Source organism: Cynoglossus semilaevis, chromosome 8 (genome assembly GCF_000523025.1).
Source record: "Cynoglossus semilaevis isolate Cse_v1.0 chromosome 8, Cse_v1.0, whole genome shotgun sequence".
Classification (NCBI taxonomy): Eukaryota; Metazoa; Chordata; class Actinopteri; order Pleuronectiformes; family Cynoglossidae; genus Cynoglossus; species Cynoglossus semilaevis.
Window position 1 is genome coordinate 22,995,351 of NC_024314.1, and position 23,025 is coordinate 23,018,375.

A 23,025-nucleotide genomic window follows, 5' to 3' on the forward strand; every position below is an offset into this window, starting at 1 on the left:
GCAAACCATCTCCCTTGGAAGGGGGGGGAAAGGGGGGAGTTACCGAGAGGAGAGAGAGCAGAGGTAAAAACGGGCCACGCCACATGGTCTCAGTCCTCCAGCAGCCCTGATAAACAGTATCCAAAGACCTCCTCCTCGTCCTCCTCCTCAGACCGCGTCCCTCCATCGTCATCCTCCTCCTCCTGCCACCTCTCCTCCACCTCATCGTCCTCCTCCTCCTCCTCGACTACACCTGTTAGAACTGCCCTGAGCTTCACCAACCCCCTGCACTCGGACAACTCAGATGAGGAAGGGGACGCAGAGATGTCCGCGATAAAGGAGGGTTATCGCACTAACGTTTCCATGACGTCGGGCATGGTCACAGCACCCCCTCATCACGGAGATCAGCCACCGGCCAGGAAGGTGGTGTCGATGTCCATAGCTGGACATCGGTCTCCATCACCAACGGCTGCATCGACGGCAAGTAAGTCTGTCGGTTGACGGCCTTAAGTAAACGACTGCTTTAACACTTCTGCTGCGCTGCTGTTGCTGCTGCTGCTGCTGCTGCTGATGCTTCCACCTCAGAATGAATTAACAAATGAACAAATTATCCATGACTATGTATGTATATACATATATAAACATGTGCATATATATGTACATATATGTGCATATATGTGCACATATATGTACATATATATGTATATATGTGTGTGTTTATACTGTATATAGATATGAAAAGTCAAGTCACATATATACAACAACATTATCTCTTGACGGATGGATGTTATTATCCACACTTAATTAAGGGAAAACCTCAGGCTCCAGTCCCTTTTCTGGGTCAGTGAGGACACTAACGTGTCAGAAAGACCACATGGTCATGACATGATGGGTCGTTCAACACACTAACACACAGCCTCACATTGTTCCAGCCGCAATGGAAAATCAGGAGTCAAGAGAAGGAGAAAATAAACACATAAAAAAATGAAAGAAAATAATAATTAATTAAAACGACAATAATACAGTTCAGAGAGATTAAGAAAAAGTGGAACGCTTTCCACGGAGTCTCATTTAAAACACTATCATACAATTAATTGGTTGGTTCAGCCGGCAACTGTAACCAGGCCAACATTTGTCAAAACAACTCTCCTTTCTGTCATTCATCTTTGTGCTCGTGCTTGTGTTTGTGTGTGTGTGTGTGTTTGTGTGTGAGGAGAGGATGAACAAACAGAATGAAAGAAGTTGTGTTTATTTTTTCTGTTTGTTTGTGCGTGTTCTCATTTCTGTGCAGCACCAGAACTGAGCGTGCATGTCAGTTGGTGAAGGATCAACCTTGCATGATGGATCACAATAAAGAACACACGCCCACGCACGCTTGTGTACGCTGTCACATATGCAATCAAAACCTTTTTGAGGGGGTGGGGGAGGATTTCAGAATCATGTGATTTTGAAATAAGACTTTGATGTGTGGCTGATGTGGAATGGACTGAGCTGGACTTTGCTTTGGTACAGTTTTGATCTCCTATGAACTCTGGCTGAAACAGCTGCATTTTTAGATACTTGGATGGAACATTGAGGAGGCATGATGTAAACCACCTAGATGGCGACGCACTCGCCTCACATCTAATCTAGGTTTTTAATCAACGGATATAACATAGGTTATCTTAGTGATATTATAATTGCTAAAATTTAAATATTTACTCCTATAGCAGTCAATCTAAATTTACCCTCCAATTTTCAAATTTTTGTTATGTATTGTCTTAATTGTGATCAACATCGACCAATCAGTGATTGGAATCAGGATTTTTTTTAGCATGTTTATTGACTAACCAGTAGCACAGTGAAGTTAAACTTGAAAGAGCCAGCGCAGTATTTCAGAACTAAACTAATCCCACACTAAAAACATTATCTTGATGAACATGTCCATTTCAATGAGACTATCGAAAAAAAATTATCTTGAACATGTCCATTTCAATGAGACTATCATTATCAGGGCCGTTTCAAGACATGTCATGCTACGTTAGCATCGTGCTAACCCTAGGTAAGAATTATCCTCTCATTGTGCACTCCTCATGTTAAATCCAATATTTGAAGCCAAATGCAGAGATTGTTCCTGCGGTTCTGAAGTGGTCCGTGGTGGATCTTGCCTGGCTTGGTAGCTCATCGTGTGTGGGCTGAGGTGATGCTTCGTAATTGGTTGATGAAAAGCTAACAACTGCTTTATGATTGGTTGCAAGAATGTAACAATTGTTGGTGGTGCACTGGATAGGTCTGCCTTGTGATTGGTCGAGGGGGGGCTGGTTGCTGCTTGTTTTATTGGCTGCTCTGTGAATGGTTCTCATCCTTATATAATGATGATTTCATATTTCTTGTTACCAGTTACTTTCTGTTTACAAACTAATGAATAACAAGATCGAGTTCAGCCTTTAGGCCTATGGTAGAAGATTAATATTAATTAGCATAATGTACATTAATTACAAACAAAATGGTTAAAGTTGATCAATGAAACAGCTGTACGGCACGCTGTACTTTCAAACAATAAAGTCAGTGCTCTCTCTGCTGGACAATTTATGTAATTACAGTACCAAACATTTTCCACCTGACGATCTGAATAGACCTTGTGGCATTTCTTGTTATCAGATCTTCAAACTAAGCTCTATACAGTAAGACTTATAAATGCAAAATATGTTTCAAAAACAAACAAAAAAGTAATGGTGTAAAAGACCTGTACAATTTATTATAATTTAAACTAATTTTAAATGCCGTACAGTTTTTGGTGCATGCTTACTTCAATAAGCCAAATTATGTTTATTAGCTCGTACCAATCAGGCAACAAATAACACTAAAATGCAGGAATTGCTTGTTGATATAATTTATTATAACTAAGCAATAAGCAACTATTAGATTAGGGGAAGTAAAAGGTAGGGAAAAGTTAGCCCATGAATGAATAATTGATGCATTTTGCCAAAATACATTAAGTTGATTGCTCCCAATGAATGCAAAAATAAATTAAATTTGTCTGAGTAAGTTTAAAAGCGTAAAGTTGGCCCCTGGATTACTTGAATTACCCTGTTTTACATTTTTAGATTTAAATCAATGTCAGTAAGTGTCCTTCTGGAAGAATCTTAACTTTGTCTCTCTGTCGTTTGACTGCCATTGTTTATGGTCAGTACTAACTCTGCTTCCCTCTGACCTTTTAACCCAGACTGTTGGGACAGCGATGACTCCCCTCCCCCTCTCCCTGCCAGAACCCCTGAGTCCTTCATACTGGCCACAGGTGCGTTTGCATTGGTCACAGTTCCACGGGTTTCTTCTCAGAGCAATGGATTGACTGGCTTCACCCCTGGATCCATGTCACTGACTCATAATCAGAAAGTGATGAGATGGAAATTAGTGTCTCTGAATTATCTGGTGATAATTTAGCCGAGCCCCCTTGAGCTGTGTTGTTTATCTATGCTGCTGTTCTATCATCACAACACTGGAGGGCAGCATTGGCTTTGTCAGACATTTGTGTCGAGATTCTATTGTGTGAACAACAGTCAGTGATGTGTTATAGCAGCTTGAAGCATTGTTTTTTTTTGTGTTTGTTCAAAACACGTATTGTTGTATGTGAAACCTGATGCTGTGAGGCAGCTCTGAACAAAGGAGGTCGGCTGTAAAGAGACAAGTATGAAAAGATACACTTGGCTTTGAATGTCTCATAACGTGATCTCAGTCAGAACACGTCAACCTTTGACTGTCTTTAAGAAATGGACGTAGTCATGATTGCATTCATCATCCAGACTCGTTAAATGTTATTTAAAGAGCACATCTATGGTGTAGCACAGAGCTCTTCTTTTTATGGAATTGTAGTTTGGTTGTGCCACAATGCTAAAAATAAGTATTTTCTGTGGCTAACTAAACAAAGCTAATCCAGCTAATAATAATACAGTGACAACTTATTATTCTTTTCTCAAAGTCTTCACTCGCCCCCATGTGGTGGTGCTACTTCCAACTTCCTCAGCTTCACTTCTCATCCAGAAATGAGCGTCCATTTCTTATTCACAGTCTGTGTTCTGAACCTTCACTCTTCCTGTCAGGCTTTCTCCGTCTCATTCCCTCTATGTCTTGCTCTCTGTCAGACCCTCAGGAGGTGAAACCCTCGGACCCACCTGAGTGGAGTGGATCACACACAGGTACGGACGCGCACGTTTTTCAGAGCCGCCTTTTCCTTGCAGCCTGCTTGTCCATTTGATAGTGCGGGCTGCAGTGGAAGGAAGTCTTATCTGTTTGTCCTTGTTTGTGTATTGATGGGAGAGACAGTCAACAGAACAGGAGTGGAGGAGGCGACAGGCCTTCAGTGTTGTACAAATTAGCCTGCACGTGATAAGACTAATGGTGTTTGGAGCGCAGCAGGTGATTTCTACAGAGGAGGCAAGAGAGAATACGGGGGAAGAAAAGGTGGCGTGAAAAATCCGTTCCTCCCTACGTTTTTGATGAAGCCTACAGCCAATTTACTGCTTTAGTGGTTCCTCTGTGTGCGTGTGTTCGCGCGTGCAAGAGGCTTTTTCAAAAAAAGGGATTGAATGTTTAACCTGATAATCCTGTCCTTGCCTTATTGCCTTCAAATAAGTGTATGTTTGCTTCCATTTGCATGTCCTAGTGAGTGAGTGTTTGTGTATGGTTGGATGAGTGTGTGTGTGTGTGTGGGGGTGTGTGTGTGTGTGTGTGTGTGGGGGTGTGTGTGTGTGTGTGTGTGGGGGTGTGTGTGTGTGTGTGTGTGGGGGTGTGTGTGTGTGTGTGTGTGTGTGGGGGTGTGTGTGTGTGTGTGTGTGGGGGTGTGTGTGTGTGTGTGTGTGGGGGTGTGTGTGTGTGTGTGTGTGTGGAGGAGGGGGGTGTTTTACACTTTTTAAACCTTTTATCTGTACAGCAGTTTGTGCTCTGTTGAATGCATAAAAAGTGCTATAAAAACAAAAATGTTCATTTTCAGTCTGTGCAAAGACACTAAGACTATTACACAACACCTTCGCAGCAGGTCCATCACTGATGTTCACGCTGTGGTTCCATCTCATTAACCTGCACATTTTTTTGTTCCAGACGTGTCCGACCGTGTTAACAAGACGTGTCCGCCTGACCCCACGTCTGCTGGAACCACGGCCTCAGACAGCAAAGCAGACCTGGGTGGGTAAGTCTGCAGCCACGGTCGTCTTGTCGCTCGTCATTTCTCTGACTTGTTTACCACGTCCGGCCGGGTTTCCTCCACTCAGACGTCCAGTAATGATTTCTTGTGTGTGCAGTAGGCCTTTGCTGACAAACATAGTTTCTACTGATGTCATTGGGTTTTGTTTTTTTTCTGAAGGTGTAGCAGCGTTGTTGGTGATCTGAGAGCCAGTGCTTGGCTGCATGTGCAGAAAACTGAGGGGTTGTTTGGAGACCAGGCATTTTCTTTTCCTGTGGGAGAAAAAAAATGTGGATTTTCTTTTACTACAACTCAGGAGAATAGGAGAAAGGGTCACTGCTTTGCTTGCTGTGCTGTTGTGGGCCATCCTATGAGGAATGTACACGTTCTAACCACGTGTGCACCCTTGATATCTCTGGTATTAAATTAATGAGAAACACTCTGCCAAAGCAGCATTCTGTGCACTACACATATGATAAAACCTTCCATCTGAAAGTAGCATTTTTTTTTTTTTTTTTTGTAAATTCTTAAGCCAATTTTACACAAAATGTCCTGCTTTCTTGCTAACAGCACGAAAACATAATAGCATCGTCCTCATCATTTAAAACCAGGTTTGCAATTTTTTAGGTAAAGCAAGCAATGTTGACCTGAGGTCACTGTGTGTGATTGTAGTCAGTGAGTCGTACTAAATACTGAAGACTGCAGTGTTCAGGGTTTATGTTTTTAATTTATTGACTTACAACCAAAAATAATTAGTCTGTTTTATTTGCTAGCATGTTAAAATGTTTGAACAACAAAAAAAACATTTTATCACATTGGTTCCAGACCCCAGATCAGTCTTAACTCAGAGCTTCTTCCTGTCCTTGCAGGGTTCGGTAACCGCTGCATCCAGCCTAAAGGCCCTCGCGAACCCCCCCTGGAGTGGACATGATGGCGTGATTCGTCTGCTTGTCCACCACCAGTGTCCTCACCTGTCAGGAGACGTACTCTGCTGATCACACCTGGCTGGTCCAAAAAAAACAACAAAAAAAAACAAGTTGATCGATGCTAAACAGGCAGACAGACAGACAGACAGACAGGCAGCACACTGTTATACAGAAGCTCCCTCTGTGTGACTGTGTCGCCGACAACTTGTCAGGACTGAGCTCCTCTCCTCCTGCTACTCCTCCTCTTCTCTCTCCTCCTTCCCTTCTTCCTTCACAGTGCCACTGCAGAGGAACACTTGCTGCTGAAGTGGCCTGTCATAAGAACAAAGCTCACATTCTTCCTGCTCAACTTGCTGATGATAGAGATTTGGACTTCTCTTGACGCTGACCTGGGATCAGTCTGGTTAGTTTTCTGTTTATGGTTAAAGGATAATTCCTGTCTTTTTTTATATATATATTTTGGTGACTGGAGAGTAGATTAATGAAAAAAAATGTTAGTTCTGTTTTCTCTCTCGGAGCTGTAGACACATCATGGGGACTTTTATCCATTTTTAGGCTAAAAGAAGAGGAATGTAGGTGAAAACCTTCCGTATTTAATCGCGGGGTGCTCTTCTTAAATTAACAGGAGGAACACTTTGTTTCAAACCAAATGAGAAAACTTGTATTCTGTCCTCAATCCGGAGTTAACTTTAATCACATGAGCTACTCAGGGAAGTCGAGACCTGGGACTTAGCTGAGCTCGGACAGACGTTGTGGGGTCCACTTCCTCCTACTGAACAATGGTGAACCAAGATAATCTGTTACCCGTGACGCAACATTTCCTGTAGGGTATGTGTAGGTTGCTGGGGTGCTGTCTCTCTTTCTCTCTCTCTCTCTCTCTCTCTCTCCCTCCCCCCCGCCTCCCCCCCCCCCCCTTCTCTCTTTGTGTTGGTGCTACATTATAAAGGATCAGATCAGAGACCAGCATTCATCCAGCTCTCCTGTGATCACTGATCTGATCTGTCACACGTCCATGCTGACCCTCTGTTCAAAAGAGGACCGAGGCTGATATTGTTTGGTCGGCTGCCGCACAGAAATGCTAACTACCGTTGGCGTGGTAGATCTGGTTTTAAGAATTCATGCGGTGTTAACAAATCCCTTTTAAATGGTGGAGTTTTAATCCTCTGGCTTTTGTTTTGGTTTTTTTTCCTCATCATCTACAAGAGTTGGGCTGGGTAGTGTTCGTGTTTCGTTGCCTACATGGCTGTGTAAACAGGTGGTGGCCAAGTTGGTTGGACCTGCGTAGTGTGTCGTACACAATGTGAAAATGACAGGGAAGGAAAATCAGCCCAGGTTGTGGCAGAAACATTTCCCTTTTGCACTGACTCACTGCTGCCTGTGTAGCTAATTAACCAATTGACTTTAGGTTCATTTGTTTGGCAGCACATTGGCAGGTGGACAGGAGTCGGAAGCAGGTTAGCATACATTAGCATGTGTTCAGTGACATTCATTTAAATTGTGCAATTTACTCTTCAAACAAGTGAAAGAGAAAATTCAAAGTGAGTTAAGGATAAAGTGGAATGAGAAGTGAAAGAGAAAATTGTGAAAAGTGAGTTAAGGATAAAGTGGAATGAAAGTTAGGTGTGTGACGCCTTCACTGACTTAGGAAAAGGAAGATTACGGGCAATTCTATGACAAAAATGGCTAAAAACCCCCCCGATAGAAACACTGTAAGAAACTTTTAAACTTATGCTTGAAATTCTGTCTGGACACTCACCACAAGTTTGGTGGAGCCGACGTCCCTGTGTCCAATCACAGCAGAGTTGAAAAAACACGTTAGCATCGACTAAACTCTCAGCCTCGTGACCTGACTCTCACTGATGGGACCATGAAGCCGATCATAGAGAAGACATTGACGACAGCCTTCCTCAGTACAGCTTTGTTCTCTCCTGGTCTTACATTTGGACTCGGTTTTGCTTTTTTGTTTTCCTTTTTCTGCCTTCCTGTTCTCATTCTTCGTCCTGCTGGTGCGGCCCTCAGATCAACGACCAACAGACTTTCCCCAGTTTTCTCTGCCTGCTTTATTAACAACATCACCTGAGACTCAGACACAGATCATGTGGTTTTTATATGTATATTAGTGTTGGTCTTTCATCTGATGGCCCAGTCCAACTCTCTGCCGCTGTGAGACCAATCAGAGTGAAGCACGTCGAGACCCAGGACGGGCTCTAACCCGCTCCACCTTCATTAGCTACCATGACTATACAGTATATGCATTTTTTATAAAGATAAACAAATGTACAGGGCAGTTTAGGTATATAATGTTCTTCTTTTTTTTTTTTGCTTAAATATTCTTATTCACAGAAGATGTAAGAAAGTCAGTGCATGATGATGACGATGATGATGATTCCTCTCCTACACTTTTTTTTTTCCTGTAAATTATTTTGCTGCCCTTTGGTCTTTTGCTTCTGTCAAATTTTATTTTTATGTTCAGAATATAATCTACAAAAGGATAAGGATTTAATTTTTTTTTTGTCAGTGTTTAATTTAGTAGGCAGAGAAAAAACACAAAGGACTGCCAATGGCCCCCTCTCTTTAGAAAGCAACAACATTATGAGATTGTAATAATATTGATGATGATAATAATAATAATGGTTGTTTTTTTTGTAAATGATATTTTAAAGTTATTTTTGTATACGCGGTTGTTTGTTGCCGTCACACGTTCACTTCTTTTCATCACCATTTCTGAACGTTTCACTCTTAAATTTGTGTCCCGTCCTCCTCCTCCTCTTCCTCCTCCTCCACTATTCTTCTCCTCCGTCCTTGTTTCATTCACACATCCTCTAACTTTTGACGGTGGCCCAAACTAACATAAAATGCCATAAAAACATCTAGAGAAGAGGCTTTTTTTTTTACTGCACAGCTTGGTTTTTCATAACTTCTTCTTTCACCACGCCCCTCTCTCCTCCATCAGCTGCACACTAGCTTCGATCTCAGTTGAAAAAAAAAAGTCCACCCGTGCCTTCGAGAGAACCCATCCTCCTTATTCCCTCTCCTCTTCTTCAATCATCATCAGTGGCTTGAGCGTGAGTGATTTGATTCGCTGCTGCTTGCTCGCTCATCGCCTCCTGTGGGACTCTCAGTCGGCCACGCCCTCCTCCCGTCGCACACACACACGAACACTCACCTACACCCAAAATGTTTGTATGTTGCAGAAATCAATCAGTAAAAATGAACATTGAGTAAATTTGTGTCTCAGTTTTATTTTTTCCACACAAATCTAAATTAAAACAAAAAAAGTAAAAAAAAATTCAAAAAGTGTCAATGTTTGTAAAGTTTTTACTTAAAGCATTAAATTAAATAAATTTAATAGTTTAAAAGCTAGTGATGGCTTAAAAGCAGCAACAAAAGAACTGAGTATTAACAGTTTGTTGAATATGTAAAAAAGGATTAAGCTATTAAGATATTGAAATATTTTCAACAAAATTTAAAAAAAAAGATTTAAAATTGGCCCATAATTCACAATTTTTTTGTCAAAAAGGTACCTAAAAATACAAGAAGTGTGTCTAGAAGTTACCTAAATACAAGACAATGGTTAATATTGAAACGAAAACCCACTTCAGCTTATGACTGGCTAAAGGCTAACCAGAAAATAGGTAAAAGCTGTGACAATAATATATTTCCATAAAATAACATGGAGCAATTGATGAAACTGACGTGGAGAAAGAAAAGCATTTTTGCCACTGTGGTAAAAAGTCCAGATTAATTCCCTACCCTGAAGTGCTCTCATAAAACCATTATTAGTCCAGTCAAGTGGCTAATCCATCACTTGTCCCTGAAGCCACTTAAACTACTGTATATTATAAGTGTGTGGATAGCATAGTCCGTGAACTTTTTCTCCTAGTAATTCCACTGATTGTAATTTGGTGGATGGATACACTTTATTGTTCGTTGTGATAAGGAAAATGTAATATTGTGTTTGTTTTTTTCTCTGTGCACACAGTTCCAGTCAAATGCAGCTCAAGGACCAGACTGAATTCTGACCAGAATATTTAATTACCGAGGGCGAGCAGAACCGAAACCGAACAGCCATTCACATGACCTTATCACAGAGGACGATAAAGTGTATCCATCCACCAAATCAACGTCAATGGAATTGTTATGCTAAATGGTTATTTTTTTTAGCAACACACACAGTGTTAATGTGTTGGAATTTACATGTACACCATATTAATTTCACTCTAATTATAGAGATGACGTTAAGAGATTATAAACTTTATAACGTTTATGCTTTAGTACACATATTTATAGCATAACTCACACCTTCATTATCTATGCAGCACTATTTTCCCTGCAGCACACATATTCACACTGTGTAGTGTAAACTGAGCCAGGTTTCCATCGTATCTGGGTCGCCTCAGTTTTCCCATGGAGCAGTTATGTAATGGCTTATACATATAGCCAATTATATGGAGTTTATTTGCACAAGATCGACAGCTGGTTTGTTAAGCTTTTTACATTCTCACCTATATTTACCCTTTTTGTTTGTTTTGCGTAACCATGGAGAGATTGAGAGATTATTTGTCATAGTACATTGCTATGCAATTATATACTACTCAAAGCAGGCTTATGTTAAAAAACCAACAGGAATCATAAAAATACTGGATAAAGGTCCCAAACAAATCTCTTTTGGCCCATCAATGGTCCTCGAACCAGGCTTTGGTTAATTATGAAAACGTAAACAAGAACTCAGTCCCGTCTTTTTTTCCCTCCATTTTTTTTCTTCTACGTCATTGCTCCGCCCCTCAATGTCGACCTGTCCGTTACACACCAGACCCGCCCCCGTCCTCTTTGCCTGCTGCACGACGTGCAGGAAAACAGCAGTGAGCCTCCGCGGTGGGGGAAGAGAGTAAATACAAGCTTCAAGATGGCTGACTCTCCGGATTCTGCTCACCCTACCGGAGCTACGGCTGACACCGTTGCGGTCTCTTCGTCCAAAAGCCCGCTCGTCAAGCCGTCGAGATCTCAGTCTTCCGGGGATTTCAACCTGCCGCCGCCCAAAAAGGTCCGAATGGAGGAGAAGGGCATGAAGCCTAAGAAAGTCTGCAGAGACCGAGGAGTGGGAGGCAGCGGCAAAGACAAACTCAAGCAGCCCGCCAAGCAACAGTCGAGTTCCGGCAGCAGCCTTGCTGCGGTGTGGAGCTTTAGTCCGGTGAAGGCACATCTGCCTGGACCCCAAACACCGACCAAAGTCTTCAAACAGGCCGATATCTCTCTCCAAAAAACGGCATCGCCCACCTTCTGTTCACTGAAGCCGAGTAGAGACGGCAAACCGAGGGAGAAGAAGGTTAAAGGAGGCGGAGAGGAGAAGAATAAACGGAAACTGGTGTTTTCCTCCACAGTCGAGACGGATATTAGCAACAATAATAACAACAACAAGGATATCAGAGAATTTCAGGACATTTCAGCGGTGAAACGGGATAATGGAGAAGTCACACCGCTACCCAAAGGTAGGCCATTAATTACTGCTCTTTTTTTGCCCTAAATGTACTTTATAATGCGAGTGGGATGTAAAAGTTTGCCATTTAAAAAAACTGTGGGTTTATGTGTAATTTGTTAAGGAGTTTGAAGTCGCCTCAACCCACATTCAGACTGTGTGGGTCGTGAACATGTGTAGTTTTGTCTGCGCTTTAATTCCTTGGTTTTTTACACTCGCTTCCCTTTGGGCACAACAATGTTCAAGTCCAGGTAAAGCCATGTGTTGTAGAAACATTATTTTGTCCAGATATGGTTCATGTTTTTTTGGAGTTTAAAAACAGTTTAGTCATTGTTTTGCTGGTTTGTTTTGTGGTCACCCGCCGGTGAACCCGCTTCAGTGCTGCGGAACTTGGTCGTCGTGACGTAGATACCGACTGAAAAACACCTAACCTGAATATTTCAAACATTAAACATTTTTAAAAAATATTTATAATTACGTCGCAATAAACATAAAATAAATTACAAAGCTTTTTTAAAACAAATCAGGCGTTGGAAACCGTGGAGTTTAAACTACAGTATGTACAGGAGTCAGTGTCACAGATGTTAACTTAAATATAAAGTACACGTAGCTGTAATATCATTATAACAACCGACCTCTATTATAGTCCTGAGTGTTGTTTTGGTGGAGGACCACGCCCCCCCCCAGAACCTCAGGCTATATGGAAAACACACGTCAAGACTCGGTGGCTTCCTGATAGTCGGCTGTGTTTTACGGTCCTACATGTACTGTACAGTGGTGCGTTCAGGACAACGCATTTATTCACGTCAACACTATTCACTCCTATCATTTAATTTCCGCTTAAAGTACTAGAATTTTGGGAGATTTACAATATAGTCATGTGTGCCTTTTGGAAAATATTTATCTCAGTTTTTCCGTAAAAAAGAAAGAAAAGAGCAAGTCATACGTTTCTACGACAATGTGTTTTAATTTAGAAAAGTGTCCATTTTTAATGACTAAAACATGACCATGTATTTACTGTATGTCACGTGATGTCGTGTCTCTCAACCAAGGTTTTATTACGTCTTTATCAAACACTAAACAGAGTTGTTTACGTTTTAGTGTTTTTTTAACCAAAAACTTGAATGGCAACATAATTTAAACCAGCTCCATTCTGATTCTCTTTTTCATTTATACAACTGAAAAAAACAAACATTTTTTAACAACAATTTTATTTGGATTAGCAGTTGTAACCCTGAGTGTACAGTATATTTTTTCCAGCCTGGTTTAGTGTGTATCCTAAATAAGGTAATATAAAATAATAAAAGAACAACTAATAGTTTCTAAATCTCTAAAACCAATAAAAGCATCTGAAAAAATTGGGACGAAATAGGAGTAAAGTGGGGGTGTGTGAAACAATAAGAATAAATTAAACAATAAGAAGATATATTATGCAGAAAATATGCTTGTATAATAATAAATAATAAATAACAATAAAAATATGAAAAAAGATTCCTCAGACAGAAAGTCCTCAGACAGGTCAAAAGGGTGAGGGTGGAGGATGTAAACATTTGTCTGCGGAAACAGACAAATGTCTATTTTACGATCACTTCCTTAGTGGACCTTGCCTTGTTATTGATTTTTTTTAATGGCTTTTTGTCGTTTATCACACGAAAAACATTGTCTCCAGGAAAAACAAAATCATAAAGCATGGATGTGCATTGTACTGGCCTATGTGTTTTGACTGCGTTTGTGTGAGGCACCCAGTGAACGCGTGTGTGAGCACATGATGTCACCCCTTTCCAGTTGGGTAGTTTAGGAGGTTATGACACGCACTAAACTGCCACTGCAGCCAGTGGGAGCCTCAGAACAAGACGTGTTGATGGCTCGTAGGCGTAGCCGTAAGGTCGGAATTCCTTCTGGAGAATGGGATTTGTTGGATGTCAGTTTAGTTTTGCTCCAGTGGAAAAGACTACGTTTATTGCCATGGAGGAATTTCACGACAGCCTGTGCCTCTTTGAATACTATAAAAACAATTTAAATATAGTGGTACATGGTAAAAATTTGAGGGTTTGGTTTGGTCATGTCTCACTGTCTGATGTTGTAACCACATGCTCAAGTAGAGAGCTCTCCAGCCCGACAAAACTTTATAGATTAAAACAAGTAAACCTTAGACATTTCTGTCAGTAGAAGACAGTTACAGCATGTGTCTTAGATGTAGGATTTAGGAACAGAAGGTCTACTACAGTTGATCATTTAAGAATGATGCTGTATATCATAACAGTCGTTAAAATGATAAAAGTTCAAACCTAAACAAAACATTATTTACACAACTTACAATTACGTCCTCTCTTTTTAACAACGCAATAACAGTAACCATAAGCAACACATTAAAGTTAGCCTATTTAGTAAATTTGTCAATATAAAAGTCATGCCATATTTTTCCTAATAAAGGAGCACTTGCCTTTGGAAAGTGAACTCAATGTATTACTTCATACTGCTCTGCTGTTTTACCATTATACAGAATATGCAATTATTGTAAGTAGCAGTGAATAAAGAGATGAATTATATTCATGAATGTATTTGAACTCGCAGCAGAGTGTCGATGCACATGCATCATTACCACGGTGTTTTCAATGATTAGAGATGGAAATAAGTGGACGGCTTTTCCCAGCAGTTGCAGAGGCCACTTTAAGGACAATAGTCTACAGCTCAGTGCTAGCTGAGTGTCCCTGAGTGACAGAGCGACAGAGAGAGTTCTGCCAGCATCAGGAGAGCTGCTGCTTCTGAGAAACCAAACTGCTCTGACCTTCCTGTAGGGAAGGAATTTTCTCGCAGAGATCCAGCAAGTATCACATCATCCCAGCTGTAGGAGCAAAGCTGAAGTTATCTGCCAAGGTACAGTGAGTTCTGGCTACAGTTAGACAGACAATTCTGTAATTTGTCAAACATTTCATTTCCCTTTTATTTTGTTTAAAAATAATTCTGAAAGACTTTGAAAAAATACTTTTTTTTTAAAGACCATAGTTTAGATTCTGGCTGTTTTTCCCAAAATACTTTTTTTTTTTTAAAGGCCATAGTTTAGATTCTGGCTGTTTTTCCTCCCTGATATTCTGTTTTCCTGTTTGGAATCACAGAGGTTTGGACAAGATCCCAATATGCATTTTGGCCAGTAGCTGGGAACACCCGTGACTGGTTGCCAGTCTTATCACATTGCTAACACACATTCAGACCTGGCCAGGCTTCAGTGGTGAACTCTGTGTTGCCTCAGGTTTCGTCAAGTTAACACTCGGTAATATAATGGGTTTTACAGGCAGTATTTTTTTTAGTTGTCACGTTTGCAGAGCTCCCTGTTGATTTCTCTGAGCTTCTGGTTTTGCCTCCGCAGTATTTCTTTCACAGTTATAATTAAAGTTTACACAGTGCCTGATTCTAACTTTTCAACTTTTTTAAGCCTCTACTATGATCATCCGAACACTGAAACCCACCTGCTGTTTCCCCTTCGAAACCCTGCGCAAACTCAGAAAACAAAACCAGAGGCCTGTTTTCGTTTCTAAGCTTGTCTGATTTATTTGCATCGCTCATGTTGTCAGGTGCCCTTTTAGAATCTTTCATATTTCTTGAACAGATCCCACTTTGAACTTCTGACCTTTTATGCTGTGGGATGCCCTTCTAAACCCCTTAGGTGCTATCTGTCAATGTCTTCTTCTGTCTACTTAAAAAAATAATGTTTTCTAAAAAGAAAATCCTCCTTTTCTTTCTCCTATGATAAATGAGCTTATATTAAAGCAGCGACAGCCACTGTCACTTATGTTCCCTGTAATGCTAACATTGAAATGGCGTGGTCCTAACATGTTTTTTTTGTGGAAATCTGGCAGAAGATCTGAGTGAATTCCTTTGTAGGCTGTCTCCTGCGGAGCTGCTGTTTACACTGTCTGGTTATTTTACCGACTGTTTTACTGCATGCTTCTTGTAACGCTTTGTTAAATCCTGAGGCATCACTGTTAGAGGAGTGACTACCAGGGTCAATAGCAGTGAAGAAATAAAAACTTTCAGCTTAAAATGTCCAGGTATTGATGGATAAAATTCTGAAAAGGCGAACCTATATAAATCTAACTTTCACGCTGTTCCTTGAAGCCACTTACTTTTTTTTATTTCTTTCAAAGATTTCCCCTTCTTTGATCCTGCAAACAGTGAGTCCAACCCCATTGCGTCGACTCTCCCTCTCCCCACATCTACAGGAGAATGAACAGTATGAAAACACAGCTTCCTTTTAAACTCAGATCTGACAGAGTTCAAAGAAAAAAAATTTTTTTGCAGAGTAAAATAAAGGCAACAGAAAAAACTCAAGTGGGGGAAAAAAAATCGTTTCTCTCCCTTGTTGGGAAATTGAAGTATAGTACTAAAAAAATAGTTTCATGAAAGTTTTTTAGAAAGTACTCTAAAACCTGGCACTAGTTCTTCTGATACAACTCAGTCCCAGTGGCTCTAGAGAAGGGACTAAAAATAAGAATAGAGCAGCTGACGTGTCGTTTAGTTGTTCTTAAATTCTGCAAATTAGTCTTTTAGTCTTTGGGTGTCAATTTCTGAAAATAAACTCAGTGTTAAACCGTGATGACCAACCTTTCCTGGTGTGTTACTTCCTGTTTCTGAAGGATATGATCAATTTCTGTAACTGTTAAATATAGAGTAAAAACCAAGTTAATTTAATCTTAAAATAGTGTTAAAAACGTCTCATGGTCACGGTTGTCTGGTCAAACATTTGTTAGAGAAAATAAATTGACTTATTCTATCTGTATGAGACAATAGGATTAGATAAATATCACTTATTGATATTGGTTTAAAAAAAATCCATATTGTTCATCTCTAAAATTTTCTTAAAATGTAATGTCGTTGCCCCATTTACACTCTTGTGTTCACAACTCTATAGCTACATTTATGGACTGATACTGATGCAGTGCAGTTTGCAGTGAGTGTTACATTTGAGTGCTCTCCAGTTCTGTGATCTTTAATATTCCTCCAACATTCAAATGATTGTCAGAAGTAAAAGTGCTGGCAGGGCGAATACATTTTCTTGAAAATCTAAAAAGAAATTCAGGACTGCTAATATGTGTAAGTGTGTTCACCTACTTATGGTGGAAGGTTATTACAAGATGTCTGCAGACAGGATGCGTCTCTGAGGTTGTAAGTGAAGTGGCAGAGTGGCTGCTGCAGTCTTAAAGGGAATTGGAAGGTCATTACACGGCTGAAATATCATGAGAGGTGACACTAAGGGCTGTTGAGTGAAGATGTATTCGCTGCAGGCGAATGTAGGGGGGGTTGGAGGGTGAGGTTTTGAAGAAGAAGGACTGACATGATTACAGGAAAGTTAAAGTAATGGCAGGGGGTTAAACTCTTGGCCAGGGTTCACTAACAAGGTCGGGGAAGTAAATCGAAAAGATGTGAGTGAGAACATCTGAACTCTAATGCTTTTTTCTTCTTTTTTTTTTACTGTCGACACTTGAACCATTGCTCTTCCTCCGTCTACTTCCTCAGAGCACTTCACCAAGGACAAGGCGAAGGAGAGGGAGCGAGACGAGAGGGGGGAGAAGAAGAAGGTCAAAGACAGGGAGAAAGAGAAGGAGAAGAAGAAGCACAAAGTGATGAATGAGATCAAGAGGGAAAACGGAGAAGTCAAGCAGCCCATTAAAGGTTGGTGGGAAATCACACACTGTACATCTGATCCTAACGACTGGAGACAAATATCAATGGATGTTTTCATTACGGCTCGAGTTATCGACCTGTCAAGAACGATCAACAGTTCCAACACCATCGCACTGATAGTGTTCTTCTACACCAGGGGTGTTACACTCATTTTCACCGGGGGGGGGGCACATCAGCAATACAGTTCCCCTCAGGTTAAGAAACTGTGCTGCATGGACTTTATTAAATGCTTTTTAAGCTCCCACGGGCCATACAAAGTGACTTGCCGGGCTGAATTTGGCCCCCGGGCCTTGAGTTTGTCACATTCTAAACGGTCAAACACAGTCATGAATCAGGTTTTAGCTCCTTTTGAATAGAATTGAAACCTTGTGTTTAATATTATTCCATTCCAAGAAGTTCAGTTGTTGCCTTGTACTGCAGTTTTCCTGTAGGATGGGAAGTAGATGTTGTTCAATGCACAACAGCAGGTACTGGATCCCTGGCCTTGGTTTGACCTTTGCACCACACTGCTCGGCAGGTGGAAAAATTCAGCTCAGAGATTTTTTTTTATGGTGACCTTCTGACGTTGTGTGTGAGTGTTTACATCTGCTGACCAGAGCTGCGACAGCAGAGGTTGGCAGACAACGATGCCGGCCGTGTTTACACAGAAAAGGTCTCTGTCATCCACCTCATTTACATATCCTGTTTGTTTGCATATTTCTTTCTGAGAATAAGTATTAAACAGGTCAATTTAGGCCTGGCAGTTTTATTCATATGTTCAAAATTTAAATTTGGTTTATCTGTAAGGTTGGATGAAATGAGTGCCTTGGTTTTAGCAGTTAGCAAGCTAAAGAGTCCTCCTGGTCCTAATAAAATCATGAATGTGATGGTAAAGCATTTTCAAAGTGTTGTGTTTTAAGTTGAAACATAGATGTTAAAATAGAATCTTTGAAGGTTATATCACGCAGATGTTTTTTTTATTGTATGTTTCTATCTACTGTATTTTCCGGATTTTATAGTCCGTAAAATACGGTAGATTCTTTATATTGTCATTATTAAATAAGACAGATACCAGTTTAAAAAAATATAGAAATTAAAAGCCCAAAATACCAGAGTAAAATAGCTACTGGTACTTTTCAGAATTTGTTATGGCTGCACGTCTGTCTGCTGGTGTGCAGTTTTATGGATGTGTTGGAGTGTTTGCTGTTAACCTTTTGACAGTAGTGAATAATTCGTAGAGCACTGTGACGTCATCCTTGTCCCTTCCCTTTATTTCTTTCTCATGCTCTGAAATCTGAGACGAGCCACTGAACTGTAGCTCGTCGTTTGTCAACGTTTTCTCTTTAAAACCTGACCTTTTCAAACTGAAATGCTGTGTTTTGTTGTGATTTATTGACTTGTAAAGCTCCAGCTGGACTCACGGCCTTCATGTTTCGACGTGTCATAACCACACCGTGACATTTGAAAGTCTTACTAAGGCTGTGGACCAGAACCGTAGCCAGTTGCCACAGATAAAAATTACAGCTGGATTATTTGGTGCCCTATTTCTGTCTTACTGCTTACAGCATGAGCGCAGAGTTCGGAAAAGACCAGGGAGTCAGTGAGTCACTGCTTGACCTGAGAGCAATGAGTGTAACTGCATTATCTGGGGGTTTAGTTTTGTAGAGTACAGGGTATGTAGTAGGATGTTTAGAAGTTTAGAGAGTTAGGCCAGTCACAATATTTCATATTTGACATAATATTTAACGATGTTTTCTCTAACAAAAAAATACCCCCTGCTCCTCCTTGTCTCCTGCAGGAGGTGCTGTAAGTAGTTTAAATCAGATTATCTTTTCATTAAAAAGGTAAAGAGATATGACTGGATTGTTTATTTTTATGAAGTAAATTAGTAAAACTGAAGTACATTTTTTTCCCAATGTGTCCCACTGCGGCCCGGTTACAAATGACCTACGGACCAGCACCAGTCCCCGAACCGGGAGTTTGGGACCCCTGGTTCCATTAATATAAATGCAGTGGTAAAATGTTATTTTTTTATTAGGACATTAGGGAAAGTTTTCTAGTGATTGACAATGGGACTATTTATTCCAAGAATCACTTTGCATTTAATAATAATTTTATACCATTTTGAAAGTAAAGAGGGATTAAGGGAATTTAGAAGTAAAATTACCATAAAAGTTGTTGGTTGGTGGAGAAACAAAATGATGGAGAAAGAAAGAGAGAACAGTTTCTGCCTTTGTTCACTTGAGTAGAACAGTTATTTGACCTTTTCACCCAGTCGAGGCCTGAAGTCATGGTCATGTCTCGGGGCTTTTTTTGGACAGTGAACATGTTTGTTTGTTTGGTTGAGCTTGAACACATGAATGTGATTTGATCAGTGACGACGACATTTGGAAAGTTTGTCATGTTTAAACATAAGAACCAAGCAAAGAACACAATGTTATCAGTTCTTACTTAAGTGACTAATTATTACTGAAAGTGTGGGCTGTGAATATGTTTTTAGAGCAGTGCAAATATATAAGGTGTGTAGTTCTACTCATGTCCAAATGTTATTTTCCTTATAACAAGTATGATGTGACATTTGTGTTTCTTCACTTCAGCAGTACCTAATAATTACACATTTTTTCCATGTGGTGCTGCCTTTTTACTGGCTAGTTAGGTTAGTTAGGAAGTTAGGGCTGCAGAATACATTATGTGAATATGTGAGAGCGGGAGAATGGTGGGAGGGAGGGAGATTCTGGTTTAAGCGTCCGGATTAGTAGCTTGGGCATTGTGCTTCAAATACCATCTCTCTCTCTCTGTGTTGTTCCCTCTCTCTACTCTCTCTCTCACACACTGTTGTTTTCAGCCTGTCTCTTATTGTCCTCTTATGTTGCATTGACTATGTGTGGGTTATGAACTGTGCATAGGTGTGTGTGTGAGAGAGAGAGAGAGAGTAAGAGAGTAAGAGAGATTAATGCTGAGTCAGCAGCACTTCTATCAAACACACAATCTAAATATAAACATGTTTACGTGTTCGCAGGATGGCTGTGAAAGATCGGAACCACAGACACATTTGCACATTCACACAAACGTTTCTCCCTCACTCTCACAGATTACTACTGTTCACTGTTACAAGAGCAATACGTGAGAACAATGTTATACACACATTGTTGTTGTTTTTAATTATTATTATAATCATTACATTAATATTATCTGTGGAGAACGTCTTTGTCTTGTTTTTCACGTTTAAATGTAATTAGCACTCTCTTTTGATCCATTGATGATTCCATTTATTCACTTCCTGTTTATTTAAGTAATTAAAACTTTTATAAGCATGTTAATCACGAGGAACGAGACCAAATTTAGCACATGCACATTAGATCAAATGGGAAATTTAAACGGCAGCTTTTGTCAGGGGTGTGTGTGTGTGTGTGTGAAACAGCAGCTTTTGTCGGGGTGTGTGTGTGTGTGAGGGTAAGTCAAATGCATAACATTGCAACATATATAATTATTTGTGACGTATATAATGTAAATATAATTATTATTTTTTTTATAATTAATTTATGTGCAGTCAGATCAGTTGCAACAATCTGGAAGTGATTGCACAAGTTCTAGGGATTTCTTCTCATCCAAAAATATAATTCCCTCTAAAGTAAATTGTTTTCAAATCGAACCAGTCTGTGTTGGTTTTAACATTGTGGGACATTCATTTGTTCTCACAGAATTTCTTTTTCTTTTTCTTTGTGTCACTGCTCAGATGCAAAAGAGAAAGCCAAGATTAACTTGGAGGAGCTGCAAATCAAAAAAGTGAAGAAGAAAAAGAAAAAGAAACACAAAGAGGGGGAGAAGCACAAACGAGTGAAGATGTACCACCGCTCCTGCCAAACCATCTGTGCCGGCCTGCTTCTCCCCCACAATGCAACTCCAGCCTCGTCCTCCCCGGCGACTGATCACATGAACAACTCCACGCTGTCTCCTTTTAAGACTCCGCTCCCGGTTTATTCTTCTGTCAACAACAAAACATCACACACTTCCTTCTTGCCCGCTCTTACCTCAAAGTCCCTCTTCAACTCCTCTCCCCACGCCAATCCCGATGCTCTATCCTCCCCATCTCCCTCCCCTACCAAAGCAGCACTACTGTCTCCAACTAAACTGCACCCACAGGGCAGCTATCCCGGCATGGCTGGCCTGGAGTTTGCCTCGTACATCCACATAGAGAACCAGCCCAATGGCGGGGCCCTGGTGGCCCACGCCCACACTTCGCAGCTTTCCACTCTTTCAGCGAGTCAGAGGCAGAGATTCGCTCAGGAGTTTGTCACGTTGGTGTTCAGTGAGGACTCATCCCAGGTACAGTGAAGATATTCACTGGAAAAAAAAAACAGTTCTTATAATTATAAAGAACAAGCATAAAAAAATATTTTTTGTCTCTTTTTTTTTATAGGCAGCTCATTATGTGATGGGAATTGTCCATGGAGACGCCAGCTACCTGCCTGACTTTTTGGACTACTTCTCCTCCAAGTTTCCAGCAGCTCCGGTCAAAATGGAAATATTGGGGAAGAAGGACATAGAGACGACAACCATGGCTCATTTCTACTCTCAGGTCGGTCGCTTGTTATCACACCATCACACTGATGAAGAAGTAATCTGACTAATCAGGTTCTTCAGCTACCACATATTTAGGAATATATATTGGTTTTAAACATATTCAATATTTCCAAACTCATTATCACTGGAGTTGTGCAGACTCATCATTGAAACTATGGCCCTTAGTTTTATTTTGTTTTCAGTCCTGACACACATTTCTGTTTTCTTGGTACTTGTTTATTCCTATTTTTATCCTACATGAACACATAATCCTGTTCTCAGCCATGCCTTAACACCTATTCTGGTTTTCAAACCGGCCCAGCTAGACTCTCAATTTTGTTTTTATCCTACCATGACACCTTTTCTTTTTTCAAATCCTACCATAACTCGTATTCTCGTTATTGTCCAACATAGACATTTATTTATATTTTCAATTCTATCTTATTTTTCATGTTCTGATCCTACCTATATATATATATATATATATATATATATATATACACATATACATATATATACATAAAAAAATACAGTAGATTGTACAATTACTTCCCTAACATTTCAAAACAACCTACCTTCAACACCACAATTCAAAGGCCGTACTGAATTATTGACACTATTTCCTCTCTTGTGCAATGGCTGGAACAGCTTCTGTCTCAGGCAGGTTGGGATCAGTCACACTCTAAGAAGCAGAGTCGGTTTTGTGAGGAGCTGTTCATAACAATGATGCAACTCCTCGGAGCATGTCTGTTTTATAAGAAGAGAGAATGGGAGAGGGGGAGAGGGGGAGAGAGAGAGAGGGGGAGAGAGGGATGTTGTTGTACCTCCTTTTGAGTTTGTTGTTGTTACTCAGCAGCTCACTCGTTTCATGGTGTCAGGTGCCTGAGCTGGTTTCAAATTAAATGCCTCAACAGAAATATTTAGTTTTTTTGTTTGTTTACTTTTCATGTTTTGAATGTAAATGCCCAGGGAGTTTTGCACATTATTAAAAATAAGCATATCAGGAGTCAAAGACAGTGGAAGCAGGTGTTTTCTACTGATGTTGTTTCCGTTTCTCTTTGGCAACTGCCACAGCATTAATTTTTGCAGCAGATTACTATAGGACTGGGTGAAAAGTAGTACCTGGACATGAGACGGTGTCTGTGTTTGAAAATGTCCTCTACTGAGGTACTATCACCGTTTGTTATTACAGAACTATCAAAGCGTTTTTTTTCTCCTGTCTTTCTACAATTGTATTAATTTCTTAGATTCAATGACAACAT

At 40.3% G+C, this 23,025-nt stretch overlaps 2 protein-coding genes across 3 annotated transcripts in view; both read left to right on the top strand.

Moving 5' to 3' along the window:
• ptpn12 (protein tyrosine phosphatase non-receptor type 12) overlaps positions 1-7,357 on the top strand; it is a 39,438-nt gene extending 32,081 nt beyond the window's left edge. Inside the window, exons 15-18 of the mRNA XM_025057210.1 lie at positions 18-463; positions 4,101-4,154; positions 5,056-5,139; positions 6,007-7,357. Coding sequence (XP_024912978.1) covers positions 18-463; positions 4,101-4,154; positions 5,056-5,139; positions 6,007-6,068 — 646 coding nt within the window. The 3' untranslated portion in view covers positions 6,069-7,357. The remainder of the gene's footprint in view (positions 1-17; positions 464-4,100; positions 4,155-5,055; positions 5,140-6,006) is intronic.
• A 274-nt stretch (positions 7,358-7,631) lies between these two features.
• LOC103382815 (round spermatid basic protein 1-like protein) overlaps positions 7,632-23,025 on the top strand; it is a 34,903-nt gene continuing 19,509 nt past the window's right edge. The window contains exons 1-5 of one of the 2 annotated variants that reach the window (XM_025057196.1): positions 11,414-11,552; positions 14,193-14,416; positions 17,054-17,209; positions 20,937-21,526; positions 21,621-21,779. In XM_025057196.1, coding sequence (XP_024912964.1) covers positions 17,161-17,209; positions 20,937-21,526; positions 21,621-21,779 — 798 coding nt within the window. In that variant the 5' untranslated portion in view covers positions 11,414-11,552; positions 14,193-14,416; positions 17,054-17,160. Of the gene's footprint in view, positions 11,553-14,192; positions 14,417-17,053; positions 17,210-20,936; positions 21,527-21,620; positions 21,780-23,025 lie in introns of both variants that reach the window. The other variant, XM_008315743.3, reaches the window with a different exon arrangement.